Genomic DNA, 13,656 nt, shown 5'->3' with positions numbered 1-13,656 from the left:
AGCACATGCCGGTCTGCCTGTCTGACCGTATCCTTCTCTGTTCACCCGATCCTCTCCAAAGATACTTTGAGACTTTCTCTAACCAGCAGTTTTGAATGAATAGTTAAATATTGTGCAATGAAGGTCACCTGTAACTGAAAATGTACTGGATTAATCAATCATCTGCGTGAACATTTGCATTTTATTGATTTATTTTCACAATTACATTTAACTTGAGAATCCCTTCATCCATCTTGTGAGGTTCCAGCCAGCTATTTGTAACATTATCTGTTGTCCACAGAAGCCATTTGAAATTGATTTATATAAATTAGTTCCAATAATGTAAACTTCATTATATAAATCCTTCACCCAATCATTCCTACCATGTTAAGTCTGTGGTTTGCAGAAGTTTTCTGTGGATTCTGTACCTTGTCATAAAACACCTAACCTATTTTTGTTGTATTTCCTCCCACTTTAGCAACAACATTCTTCAATCACATAAACTTACAGTACAGCACCATCTCCGAGTTCTGCACTGGAGAAACATGTCAGACTATGACCGTGTGCAATACGTAAGTACTTTCACAATAACCCTTAAATGACAGGTTACTGTAACTTTGTGAAAATCTCTGAGCTATTTCCTGGACCAAAATCCACAAGCACAAACTCCTTTTCCAAAGTTCTAGGATGTATGAAATGTGCGCTTCATCTTATCTCCTGATCACTTCTGCATTGCTGGATACTTCTGAACTCATGAAAGGTGGGTGGGGTGGACTTCTATACAGTCCGTAATATGAAATAGGATTTTCCACCGTGTAGTGGCTGGTCAGATATTTCCACATAACGCATAATGTTGCTGTGGTAACCCATATATTGTACATTGTTGATCTAATGTTAAACCAATTCAGTGACATTACTTTTTGACTTTCGACTTATGTCGTGAATGGTAAATTTTGCTTTAAAAATCCCTATGATTGGCTCCCATCCACCCATTCTTCCCCTGCCCACATGTCTTTGTGTTGTGTTTTTATTTTGCGTTCAACTAAATTGAATTAGATGTGGAAATGTTATATAAAATGGCTGATAATTCCATTCTGCCACCAAGTGAAAAAGTTCCTCACAGATGTGCAATGATAATAATAATGTAATAATGATGTGAATTGTTGGCCTGAAAAGGTTCTGTGCTAAGCATAACATGACATGTAGACATGAAGAAAGCTGTGGCTTTTGATGAGGCTTGAGAAGGAAGTCAATCACATCACTTGAAGCAATCCTTATCCTATTTTCTCGTTGTGTACCAGTCTGTACAACTTCCTTATTTCTTGTGGTCACAGCTGGTAGAAAGAGTGGAACTGATAGAATCACAGTTTAACCTCAGCTACACAGTCCTTTTACAACAGTAGAATCTGTCTTGTTCCTTCATGTGTTTCATGTTGCTGATGAATTGAAGGGTACTCTGGAGTAGTAGTAAGTGACCAACCTCAAAATGTTAGAAAAAAGCTGGAATAATGCAGTCGGTGGAATAAACTCTACCTCATCACTTTACTTCTATTCTCTCATTTCTGAAAGATCTTTTAAGATTTATTTTGTTTCCTGCCTTCTCCTTCTTACTTCCTCTTACCTGCAGCCCCCCAACACTTACTAATTCCAGCAACTCTTTACTAGGCCTTTATTAGTTTCTCCCCCCTCTCTCTCTCTCCCCCCCCCCCCCCCCCATGCCTCCTCCGTCGCTCATCAAAGCATTTTAATCAGTATTTTCCTCTTCCTGTGAGGGTATTGCTTAATCTTCACTTTCCGCCTCCCTTATGACCTCCTGTAAGGATTTATTTATGTAGCCAAATACTTATTAAATAAATTGACTTTGAGTAATAGTCACTATTGGGCTACCTCAGACTCTCTTTTCTTGGCATGTTTGCTTTCCCAAACGCAACGTGGTGAATTTTCTTCCATCAAATGCTTTTGCGATCAGTGGTGGTGCTGAATCATGTCTGTGAGGCCTTCTACTTACAAAATAAAACATGGTAAGAGAGGCACCAAAAGTGCACAGACTTTTAACATTTTAGTTTAACCAGTTGCTAACCTTGCACAAATGTTAGCCTTCACAAAGACTGTGTAATGCTGAAACTTCCATATAGTTTAACTTGAAAATGACTAATCATTTAAGCAGGAGAAATGTAATATCCCACTTACCTGTTTGTTGTTTGAACATGGGACCAGGAAGTTCCTGGTTTGAATTGTGGCCATTTCTCTTCTTTTCCCCTCGCCCAAAAAGAAAGGATTCTACGTAATAATTTGTAGAGCTTCCTGCAAGAACTGAAAAGCAAAGGGGTGGCTGCTCAACCATGGGGTCCTTAGTGGTGCATGATTGAGCTTCAGGGTTAGTGTCCCGAATGACATAGTTTCAGAAAGAGGAGGGGATCTTTGAAATGAAACTTCAATCAGACCGCAGCTGTAAAACTTTGCTTGCTGTCTTAACTGTTGCCAGTGCCTCTATATGTTACTCTTTCAAGTTTAAATTCAGAAGTTCACATCTCAACATCCAAGACTGGATCTAAAAGCTACATATTCTCAACAAAATAGAAGCTTGGTGCAGTGATGCATTCATTGTAGAATGAATGCAATAACTAATGTCTTTTGTAACAACACACATTTTAATCCTATTCATTTTTGCAAAGCATGTCAAAGAATTGGGTTACATCTACAGGTGGAGGCTGGTACATGGCATGTTCAGACTTTTGTGAAGCTTTTTAATGTTGTTGTATGAAAGGAAGCTTGGCCTCGGGGTTATTGCACAAGGGCTGAATCAACACCTGGTGAGAGAGGGAGGGGTCCTGGCCAATTGTTGCATAAGTATTCCAAGTAACACAAATTCCTCCTGTTGACTTGGATCTAACTTTACAACATTAGTTAGATTTACTCAAGTATTGACAGACCGAAGGTAAAAGTGTGTACTGTGAATATTGATGTAGCCGTCAGAAAATTCACTAGAATACACTAATTTGAAGTATTTTGGCCAATTTTACCTCAAAACATAGAACTCTTAATCATTTCACCAGAGTGTTAAGTAATTGCAATGCACGTAAATGTCTCATAATTGAGTCACAATTTTTCAAATCAAGCTTGCAAATAAATCACTGGCTTCATGTTTGGTTCGGAATGGCATGTCCAACGTGTGTTTAGGATGTAAACCTCTTGCGGTTTTGTTGCAATCTGTGAGCAGGTTTACCTCTGCAGGAATGCATGGAATATAAAAGTGGTATTTTATTGCCTGGAAGTCCATCATGTAGCCTTGAGAACCAGTGGAAGTTGATGGTGGTAGAAGTTGATTGAGTTGAACTGATGGCAAGGCTTGGAAATTCCTCAACTCCACCTCTAAGTGACTATGGTCCTGGTTCTCTTAAGATTCCAATACAACAACTTATCAAAACCTTGACATAAAATACTGCAGATGCTGTAAAAGCCTTGGTTTTGCTCCAGACCTTGCTGAAGCTACTACCTTAGAAACAATAGGAATGTCAGGAAAAGGTCATTTTGGCAGATTAATCCCATCTCCATCTTTGTCTTCCATCACCTCAGCATTTCGTGACCAGTTATTTTTCCACGCAGGGCTGCTGTTACCTTTATGCACGGAAGATTTATTTTTGAGCCTCGCACATAACTTTCTGTTTGGCTTCAATTCAAACCAGACTGATGTGCACTTGTCAGAAGAACAGTGATTTGGGCAGGTTTGTGAAACCAGTTGGAGAAACCCAATACCAGCCTGTCAGCAGGACTTGTAGCAGCAGACGGGGGAGTGGGGTGAGTTCAAAGGAAAGTAAAAGTAGTCTCATTTAAAACAGATAAGAACCTGTCTACAAGTCTAATCCTGCTTAGAATGTGTAAAATCCTTGCATTTGACATAGACGAACCTTATCACGTCGTTGAGATGTCTCAAAGAGACCACATTTTTTTGAGGGGTTATTATATGGATTATTATTAATACCATCACCAAACATAGTTCCTGAAAGTTTGAATGTGTGTTTGGTGATGATATTTCAGTGACCTTGGAGATAAAATAGAACGGTTATAGTCCAGCTCATCTATGTCAGTTCTTGTACAGATTGGTTACCCTTTGACTTGTTGTAATAGCAGTGTCTATCTCAGCTGCATAGCCTGGAGCACACTAGCACATTGTCACTGGCACGTACCCTGACCTCATTCCATGTTGATCAGATCTAGTCTCTTCTTTCCCCCCACCATCAGTTTTGTTGGTGAGGTGCTGCCAGCGACAGCATATCTATGCTGCCTTCACACAGCCACATTCCTGAGCAGATGAGTGCGAGAAGAGTGACATTAATCAATGAGACATTAAAGACTTGGGAATCTGCAGCTGCTCGAACTGCTTCCAAGAAACGGGAACTTGTTTTTCAGCTCTGCCAGAGTTTACACTAGGTTGAAACTGCTATTGAAATGCTGTAAAATATAATAGCTTTAAATATACTGGCTTTCACATACTGCATTTACTTACCCCTGATTTAGAAGGCTCCTCTAAGTTTTAAAAACGAACTAATTCTAATGGTTTTCAAGCTCCCAATTTTTATCTGTCACCTCATTGCAAAGATTTCAATCGCATATGACTATGCAAAGTGGGCTGAGATGATGCGCAGCACCACATAGGAATATCACGTGGTTATTGATGTTGGTAGGCAGATGGCTCTGAAATCAGCCGAGCACTATGACCTCTTCGCCTACCTTCGCCGTAAAATTCCACCAATTGTTGATTTCTCTACAGCTGTTTATTCAAGGGCCCCAGAGCCTTTGCCAAATAAGGGGCATTTTTGCCGTGTTGACTTCCACAAGACGCTACATTTTTCCTGTGAGCATATATTATTGTAAGTTTCCGTTGTCTGCAAACGCATCTCCTAAAAAAGCCGCTTCTTTAGATCTTGCATCACAGTTCAAACGTCTTTCCATGTGATTAGCCAGGAATGCCAGTGGCTGGGCAAGCGTGAGAGCAGACTGTGCGATACTCCCTTTCACTCGGTCTCCAAATAATCTGGGTCATTAATGTCCCTTGCATTCAATTTTGACCCAGTAGCTGAACAGTTTATCAGTAAAGCAGTCGTGCTGATGTAGGCAATCCTCAACTCAGTTGTGAAAAAGTATGAAGTAAAATGAGGCTTTTCCAGAAAATCAAACGTGGAAAGTGATCAGAGTATGGACCAAAGATGCAGTTATTCAAATAGGTTCCCTTTCCCTCCTCTGAAACTAAATTGCTTCATGTTTTCTGACCTTGGTTTCTCCAGTTGTGGATGTGGAGTTCTTGATTGCTGCAGATGGACTGAATTCTTTCTGAAAGATATTTAAACCGTTTAGAGCGTGAGTTTTATTTGCACCATGAATATTTTTGTGATTCTTGTATTAGATACCTTTTGTCTGGATTGTGTCATCTCGTGGAGTCCTGTAGCTCAGTGGTTAGAGCACTCACTTTGCAAGTGAGAGACCTGAGTTCAATTCCAGGCAGAGAGCGAAACCTTGGGCAAGTTTCCTTACTCCACACAGAGCCTAATAATAATCCCTCCAAAAACAATAATAAATTGGTCACTTTCAATCCACGACTGTTTGTGGGACATTGCTGTGCGCAATTGGCTGCCGCGTTCGCCCACAAATATACAGTCAATTCACTTTACAGTGTGTTCTGTGAAGCGCTTTGGGACGTCCTCCCGACGTGAAAAGCGCTATATCAAATGCAAGGATTATTATTATTATTATATAAATAGGTTCAGCACAGAGTTGTAGATTTGTATTAAAGCAACAAAAATTGTCGTTTCTTGACAGTGAAGTGCAACCTTTTTTTCTTATACCAGTTTTGCTCATTAGCCGTGTTTGTGACCAAAAAAGAGAACCTGAGCAGTTTTACAAGAAGACATATCTTAAGGCTTAAGAGCCAAGCTTTGACTTTTCGTAGGTGAGGTTCTTGTCTGAACCTGCTGTTGCCTGCAGTTAAATATCTTTACCCTGGTCAGGTGAGTCTACACTTGCTAAAGGAAGGACTGCAATTATCAAAGGGAATCTGATTCATACTCAGGAACTGCTGAGGGGAAGGAGTTAGCATGAAATGTTTCTGAACAAAAGTGAAATTAAGATTATGGTGTAATAGGCTCGTAGGGAGCTGTGATGGAACTCTGCTTACAGCTGTTCCAGGCATCACTAAAAATTGATGCAAGTCAAAGTCCTCAGAACAAATGGTATTTAACCAGTGAGGGACACTAACTGGTCACAGCTCACTTGACGCTTAGTCACAAAGCAAATTTCTTTCACACATTGAGTGTACAGTGAAATGAAGCTGCAAGGTTTCAGTATTTTTCTGCGAGTTGTACTCTTATGTATTAGAGTGCTATCATAGACCAGATTAATGTCCTATCGAGCCCTTCTGCCACTGAGATTCCAATTAGCCAACTGTATTATAGCCTGTTTTTGAACCAAGTTCCTGTAGGAATTGAATCGTAAAGTTTGTAGAAGCCTCGTTTTTGAGTTTTGTGTTTAATGACTAGATTATATATATTATTATTATATATTATTTCCTTAAAGTCAGCAGATTTGGGAGCTGCTTGCACAGTTGTGCTGACACTGTCTCATTTCAGCGCCTTGGGACGTCCTCCTGACGTGAAGGGTGCTCTATAAATGTAATTTTGTTGTTGTAGCTTCGGGGCACATAGCACCTGCCTTCAACTGTTTACAAACGCTGATAAAGCTGACACCAATGCTCTTAGCTGACTTGCCATCGGCAAAACTGTTGTAAGGCAAATCTATCTACCGCAGCAAGCATTACCAGCGCATTGTTCAACACTCAGTTCAGCTTTGCCGTCGCCAGCAGTGCCTCTGGCTGTGAGCTAAGTGGGTGCCAACAGTGAGCAAAAGCTCCTTTGAGTGTATTGAATTCATTTTGCATGTACGTGCAATGTCTATAGGACTCTGCACGAGAGCCGAGTCTGTATGGCTCTGGTGAACAAAAGTGGCGCCTGTTTGTCACTGGTCTTTGTCTCTCTCCTGGCCGCTGCTGGTACTGACCCTACACAGTCCGACTGTGACCGGTCCAGACTGCACATTGTGGTCGTTTCGCTACAGTTCTTCCTCCATGCTGCGGTGATGGTTCCATACTCTGCTCCCCTTCTGTTTCAGGCTTCATGCAGTTCCTGCAGGCAGCTGGATGGTCCCAGACTAACTGAAGCCCCCAATTACATTAATTGCTCATGTGCGTTCCCCACCAAGTGTTCATTTATTCTGTATCTCTTTATAATACACTACAACTCACCAGCCAGTCAGGAATCTCGGTGTCTTGTTTGACCCTCAACTGTCTTTTCTCCCCCACATCCAAGCCATGACCCGCTCTGCCTTCCCTCACCTCTGTAACAACGCCCGACTCCGCCACTACCTCACCCCTCAGGCCGCTGAAACTCTTGTTCATGGCTTCATCACCTCCAGGCTCTACTATGCAAACGCTCTGCTTGTCGGCCTTCCCAACTCCTCCCTCCACAGGCTGCAGATAATCCAGAATTCTGCAGCCCGTGTCCTCTCCCGCACCAAACTCTGTGACCCCATCTCCCCACTCTCGCCCGACTCCATTGGCTCCCTATCCTTCAGAGGATCCAGTTCAAAGTCCTGGTCCTCATCTACAAAGCCCTCCATGGCCTCGCCCCACCCTACCTCTGTGACCTCCTAACCCCTACCAACCTGCCTTACCATTGGCAGGAGAGCCTTCAGGCACTCTGCCGCCAAACTTTGGAATTCCATCCCCCAGTCACTCCGCCTCACCCCCTCCTTAGCCTCCTTCAAGTCCCGCCTCAAGCCCCTCCACTTCGACCATGCCATCGGCCACCCCATTTCCCCTCCTCTCCCTCCCCCCCGACCCCAGCTCGGGTCTGAAATGCTGTACTCCGTCTAGAGCCTTGGGACGTCTTCCCGACGTGAAAAGCGCTTTACAAATGTAATCTTGTTGTTGTTAATAAATACCTTTAAATCATACATCACTATATTTTTGTAACAATTAACGTTACAGTGAGCTACGCGACATTACTCGTGTTCATAGGTATAAACCTGGCTTCTGTAGCATCTTGTACAGGGTCCTGATTCTTGTCCTCCACCCTGTTTAGCAGCAATGCCATATTTCAAATGATGACCTGTAGATGTTTTGGGTGTTCACTGCTGCTGTGTTTACCATTGCAAATGTGTGTTCATTTATAATCTTAAAACGGTACTATTGAAGTGTAGGTTTGGAGTACATTCTTGTTTATACTTGCACAATCAAAGCTGCATTTTTCCAAGACCTTTTGACACTAGGCTGTATAAGAAAGCAAGTTCCAAATTGTATTGAAGTAGGCTGAGTGTGTTGTGTCTAACCTCGTACACCTTTATCAGCTACATGGCACCATGCTTTGATGCTGGGGTTAGTCTCTCACAGTGTTTAGCTGCTCTGGTCTACCAGTGGCTCATGCACATTCGCACAATAATATACGGAATGTAAATTGAACTAAATAGCTGTCAGTAAGTTGATAGATCCACTGGGTTGGGCTGATGCAAACCTATAGTTTGTCACCCAAACTCTGATTGAATTGCAGCTTGTATCCTGTTGCCAGCTATTGAATTGTGTCTCGTTTTGTTGCACCCCAAGCACATCACTTTCCAGCGCAGTAATACATGTACATTTATGGTTGTGATAAAGTAAAATGGTAGTTTATTGGTGAAATGCAAAGAATTCTGTATTTCCCTCCACCCCTCCCCTTGTACATCGCTTCCAATATTAAAGACATTATACAAGCTGAACATCAAAACAAGGATTTTATTTAAATATTAAGTGTTCGCATATTAAAAATGCTTACATTTTATTCAGACTTGCTTTGTTTGAAGAAGCACTTTTTGATTTTGGCAGTGGGTTTGGAAGAAAACTTTTTTGTTTGTATTGGCTAAACACAAGCCCTTGACCTGAAAATGGCTCTGGCGTATGGAGATGGGAGTTAGCGAGATGTAGATTATCCAATAAGAATTGTATTCTGGAGAATTGCAACCTTTATTTCTCTCTCTCAACAGGCAATATTACTGGTATGATGAGAGGGGAAAGAAAATCAAATGCACAGCACCCCAGTATGTGGACTTCGTAATGACTAGTGTACAGAAGTCTGTGACAGATGAAGATATTTTTCCAACAAAATATGGTAGGTTTTCATTTATCTTTTTGCAGTTTAAAATTCTGATTCTTGCGCTCAGAGTCGGGTATCCAAGATACAGTTTTGGTTGCCTCGAAACTGGTTCTGTTGGTGAGAGCTGTGCCCTCGCTCAGTGCATTAAACTCTTACAATGCACACAATCTCAGAGTAGCAATCAACAGTTGGTATTATGCGTGAAGCATTAGGAATTGTTGATGGCTTAACATTTATAAAATCAGGAATTTGTTTCACAGGAGTCTTGTTAAATATTAGATAGAATTGTGTGTGTGTTGAGACTAAATTGTGTGCTCTTGGATGGATCTCTGGACTAACCTAAAGAGTTGACTGTTCACATACTAGAGTTCTTTGTCTTATTTTAAAAATGACTTCAATCCTCAGAGAGAAGTCCTAAAAGTAAAAGTAAAAGCAGCTGACCCTGGCTGGAACAGACTAGTATTTGTCTCCATCGCCTCTTTGCCCCGTGACTCGTTCCCCCGTTTTGTGCTTCCTCTGCCCAGGTGACATTTTAAAAATCAGTTGACCACTGCATTACTATATGTGTCTGACAACTAAACACTCAGATTACTCCATGCTTCCATGTGCAAATTTCATCCCAGGAATGGTTCGGTTGCTGTCCCTGGGAACTTGAATCTGCTGTGGCTGTATTCAGGCTTTCTGATTACTCTGAAAGGTAAAGCCAAAATATAAAACAGTTTACAGTCAGAACAGTGCCTTGTCCAGGATTCGTTACTTTTTTGTTTGCGTAACGTGTTTGCCTTGCTGATAAACGAATGAGCGAGGCACTGATTTTTCTCTGTTAAAATCACGTGCCGGCAACAGCATGGCCGGGTGTGACTCAGAGCTGCTGCTGCCATAGGATTCTGAATCATGGTTACTACAATATATTTGAAAAGGTTTATGATTTCAAGCAACCGATTGGTGGATCTGGAGGGGGTAGGAACACAACTATAGATAACCATTTTGTGGTTATTACTGGTGTGGTGATAAGGAGTTCCAGGACTGAGTGCTGGTTATCAGTGACTGCTGCTATTTGTTCTCAGCAAATATAATTAGCGCAGCTTACGAGAATGGTATTTTACAGAACGGACTGCAAACAACACTGGGTTCATAGCATTCCTTTGAAATCCTACAACCTAATTTTCTGCTCGAGTTATTTGCTTGTGGAAAATAGCAAGTCATTTCCTGTTTGGACTTTCCCATCCAGTTAGTTAACTGAGAAATAACTTGCATTTTTATAGCATCGCCGTCTGTGTGCTTTACTGTAACTGTTAAGAGTGTACTGGCTGGACTTATTGGTAGGCAGCTGTGGCAGCCATTTTGTCCACAGCAAAATCCCATAAACAACCGTAGATGTAATAGGGTGATGTTGGCTCGGACCTGGGGAGAAATTCCTGTCTCTTTTCAAATTGTGATCACCACTTCCATTTGAGGACAGGCAGAACTCCAGTTCAATCATATTTCCTTCAAAAAATTGTACCTCCCACTGTAGAGCATTCCCACAGTCCTACTCAGCAGCGTAAGCCTCAACATTTTAGTGCTTGATTCCAATAATGAAGGGATTATTCTCAGATACCTGACGGTTAGCTTTCTCAGTTAGCACTTTTCAGTCTTAACAAAGGGCCTGAGCGTCGGGGAAACATTTGAGTTGCTTGTGCTGCAACCCTGTAGCTGACAGGAGTCTCAGACTGCCTTTGGGTGAAGGTCAATGCATCCATTTCATGAAAATGAATATACTGTCCACTTTAATTCCTTTGTGCCGTTTTCAGTGCTCTAACTGACTGTCTGCATTAGGGTACTTGGCCTCTCACAACATGATAGGGACTTGGCTCCCTCCAGTGGTAGGCAAGATGTTTTACCACTGAGTTACACTGAATTATATTCACTAGATTAGCTGTGTCTCGTACATGTTGCCTTTCAGAGCCTCAAGTATTTTAAAGTTCTGCCTCTGACCTTTCTGTTAAGCACTTCGAGACGTCCTGCTGATATGAAAGGGCTGTACAAGTGTGCATTGTATCTTACCCAGTTGCCGTTTAAATAGAGGAAATCCTTTAGAAAAGTTATTGGGATTGATTGGTGCATCGGGATCAGAAGCCCAGTTTGTTTTCTCCCTCCCGCCCATTCAGTGCATTAACTCTCCGCTTGCTGTGATATCAATGCTAACTTCTAACCTTATTCCATTTCTCTTGTTCCAGGCAAAGACTTCCCAAACTCCTTCGAGTCTCTAGTTAAAAAAATCTGCAAGTATCTATTCCACGTACTAACGCACATCTACTGGTCCCATTTTAAGGAGTCTGTTGCATTGGACCTACACGGACATTTGAATGCACTGTATACACATTTTATGTTATTTATAAGGGAATTCAACTTGGTAGACCCAAAGGAAACAGTTATCATGGATGACCTGACTGAAATTCTCTGCAACAGCACAGAGGCACAGAACCACATCAAGGAAAGATGAACCACATATGTGCAAGGAAAGGACATTTGATCATGACGACTGTGGGACTTGCTCGGATGTGGAATTTCATTTCGCGCAACGTAAATGAGGTGTTATTTTTAGGAAAGAACCACATTTGACATGGGAAGATGCTTTCTAGAATGGTGGTATTGCCATTTTTAATGTATCCTGATCTGCTATTAAGTGACCTCTTATCTATTGAAGTGGCAGGCTGACTGACAAATGTGCTTTGTGAATCTGCTTTCTCCCCGCGCAGAGTAGGGAAGGGAGAGCCATGACATTTACCAGAAAACAGTGCTGGGAATTTGGATGATCAAGTTCTTGGGATACCAAAGCCATTGTATTGCTATTGATCCAGTGCCTCTCCTCACTATTGCACTCAAACCAGTAGGTGCATTCAGGCAGCAGTGTTCATATTTCTATTTTTAAAAAAACTTAACCCACAGCTGCTAATAATACTTGGCTTGGATTCATACCTGTTGGATGAAATGCCCGTGTCCCCAACCCCCCATAAGATGTTCTATACTCCTAAGTTAACCAATTAGCCTCAAAATATGAACAAGTATTTAAGCCAATGCTGATGGGAGGGAATGGTGTAACAACATGAGTGATTCCAAGTGACCAGGCCCCAGTTTAGCATTAGAATGAATGGGTGACTGGGGCTTCTGTTGCCACTTTTCAGTGCGCTCCCATCACATGGGGCCCTTCGCTCCACTATCTGGGAACTTTTCTGATTTAGTGCAAGGGAAATGTCAGTCTGATTCTTCTCCAAAGGCAGCCACTTACGAGCGTCCATAGAAGCCACACTTGCTTTGTAAATACTTCTGAAAGGTTGGTGTGGTGTATGAGTGCAAATAGCAAATGTAGTGACTTTATTGATTTATTACGCCTAATTTTTGTTATCGCATCTTCTAACTTTTAGCTATGCAGCTGAACCCTCAAGTTTGTTGGGAATAAATAAAGGGAGAGTTAATTAAGAGTTGGGGATCACAGATTTCCAATCTGGGTTCCCTTGGTGTTGGTTTAAAGCTGAGGGATGGCACACAATATTCTGATTATTTTATTTAGAAGTGTAGTTTTTCCCCCACCCACCGTTTAAGTTTGTTTCTCTTATGTTACGTTGGGAAAATGTTGAACCTCAAACCTCAGGTGGTTGTGGTTCAGTCTGGTTTCCTGCAAATGTTTTTCAAGCAAATTTATTTTATTTTTTGGCTTCATTAATATAAAATCATAAATAAAAAGGGACAAAAAAGAAATGCCTGCATGGTTGTGGATTGATGCTTACTGTACAGTGCATATATTTATAGAAGGGTATGCCTTACTGTATATAAATATTCACCGACACATTCTATGCCTTAGACTGTGCTGAAGTTTATAACGGTACTGGCAAAGCCAGTCTGGAGCTCTGAATGCTAAAATGTGAGAGAGAGTAAGTGAGGAGTCAAACAGTTGTGTCCGTGCAGGGTCACCACCAACTGTTACTGCTCACTTACAAAATAACCACCTTGAAAGCCTGATCAGCAAACCTACAACTCGTGATCTGTAAATAATGTGGTTATTACCTTTATACAAGATGAGACAATCCTCCTTGCCGTTCTTCAGACTGGGTAAGATGTTGCCCATGCAGGGAAAAAAATCAAATAAAATAAATAAAACCTTTAAATGTCTTAAGTTTTATTTGAAATGATTTTGAATTTTATAGCACAACCTTGTTAAGGGGAGTGGGGGGGGGGGGTGCGGAGGGGAAGTGATTAAATCTTGCTCTAAAGAAGTCAAAGGCTTACCTGTGAAGTGTCTTGGGCAGTTATCTTGTTAATGTGCATTTTTATTGAGGTTCATCTGATCTGGCGGTGTCTTTGTGGAAACCAGCAGCCAGACATGTCTGCTTTCTGCACAAGCAGCTGGGAAACCTAAGCAGAAAGTTTCCAAGAAGGAAAAAACATACTTCAAATTCAGCTTCAGCATTAGCCACAGGATTTGAACCTCCAAGCAGGTCAGTGCTTTGAATCATCTGGT

At 41.6% G+C, this 13,656-nt stretch overlaps 1 protein-coding gene across 6 annotated transcripts in view; it reads left to right on the top strand.

Moving 5' to 3' along the window:
* Positions 1 to 13,299, top strand: part of LOC103174944 (MOB kinase activator 2) — a 93,522-nt gene extending 80,223 nt beyond the window's left edge. For all 6 annotated transcript variants that reach the window (XM_042341286.1, XM_042341282.1, XM_042341285.1 and 3 more), the window contains 3 exons: positions 458 to 551; positions 9,046 to 9,170; positions 11,375 to 13,299. In XM_042341286.1, coding sequence (XP_042197220.1) covers positions 458 to 551; positions 9,046 to 9,170; positions 11,375 to 11,640 — 485 coding nt within the window. In that variant the 3' untranslated portion in view covers positions 11,641 to 13,299. The remainder of the gene's footprint in view (positions 1 to 457; positions 552 to 9,045; positions 9,171 to 11,374) is intronic.
* The last annotated feature ends 357 nt before the right edge of the window (positions 13,300 to 13,656 follow it).

Source organism: Callorhinchus milii, unplaced genomic scaffold, assembly GCF_018977255.1.
Source record: "Callorhinchus milii isolate IMCB2004 unplaced genomic scaffold, IMCB_Cmil_1.0 Scaffold17, whole genome shotgun sequence".
NCBI lineage: Eukaryota > Metazoa > Chordata > Chondrichthyes > Chimaeriformes > Callorhinchidae > Callorhinchus > Callorhinchus milii.
The sequence above is the reverse complement of the archived record's forward strand: the minus strand, read 5'-3'. Positions and strand labels throughout refer to the sequence as shown.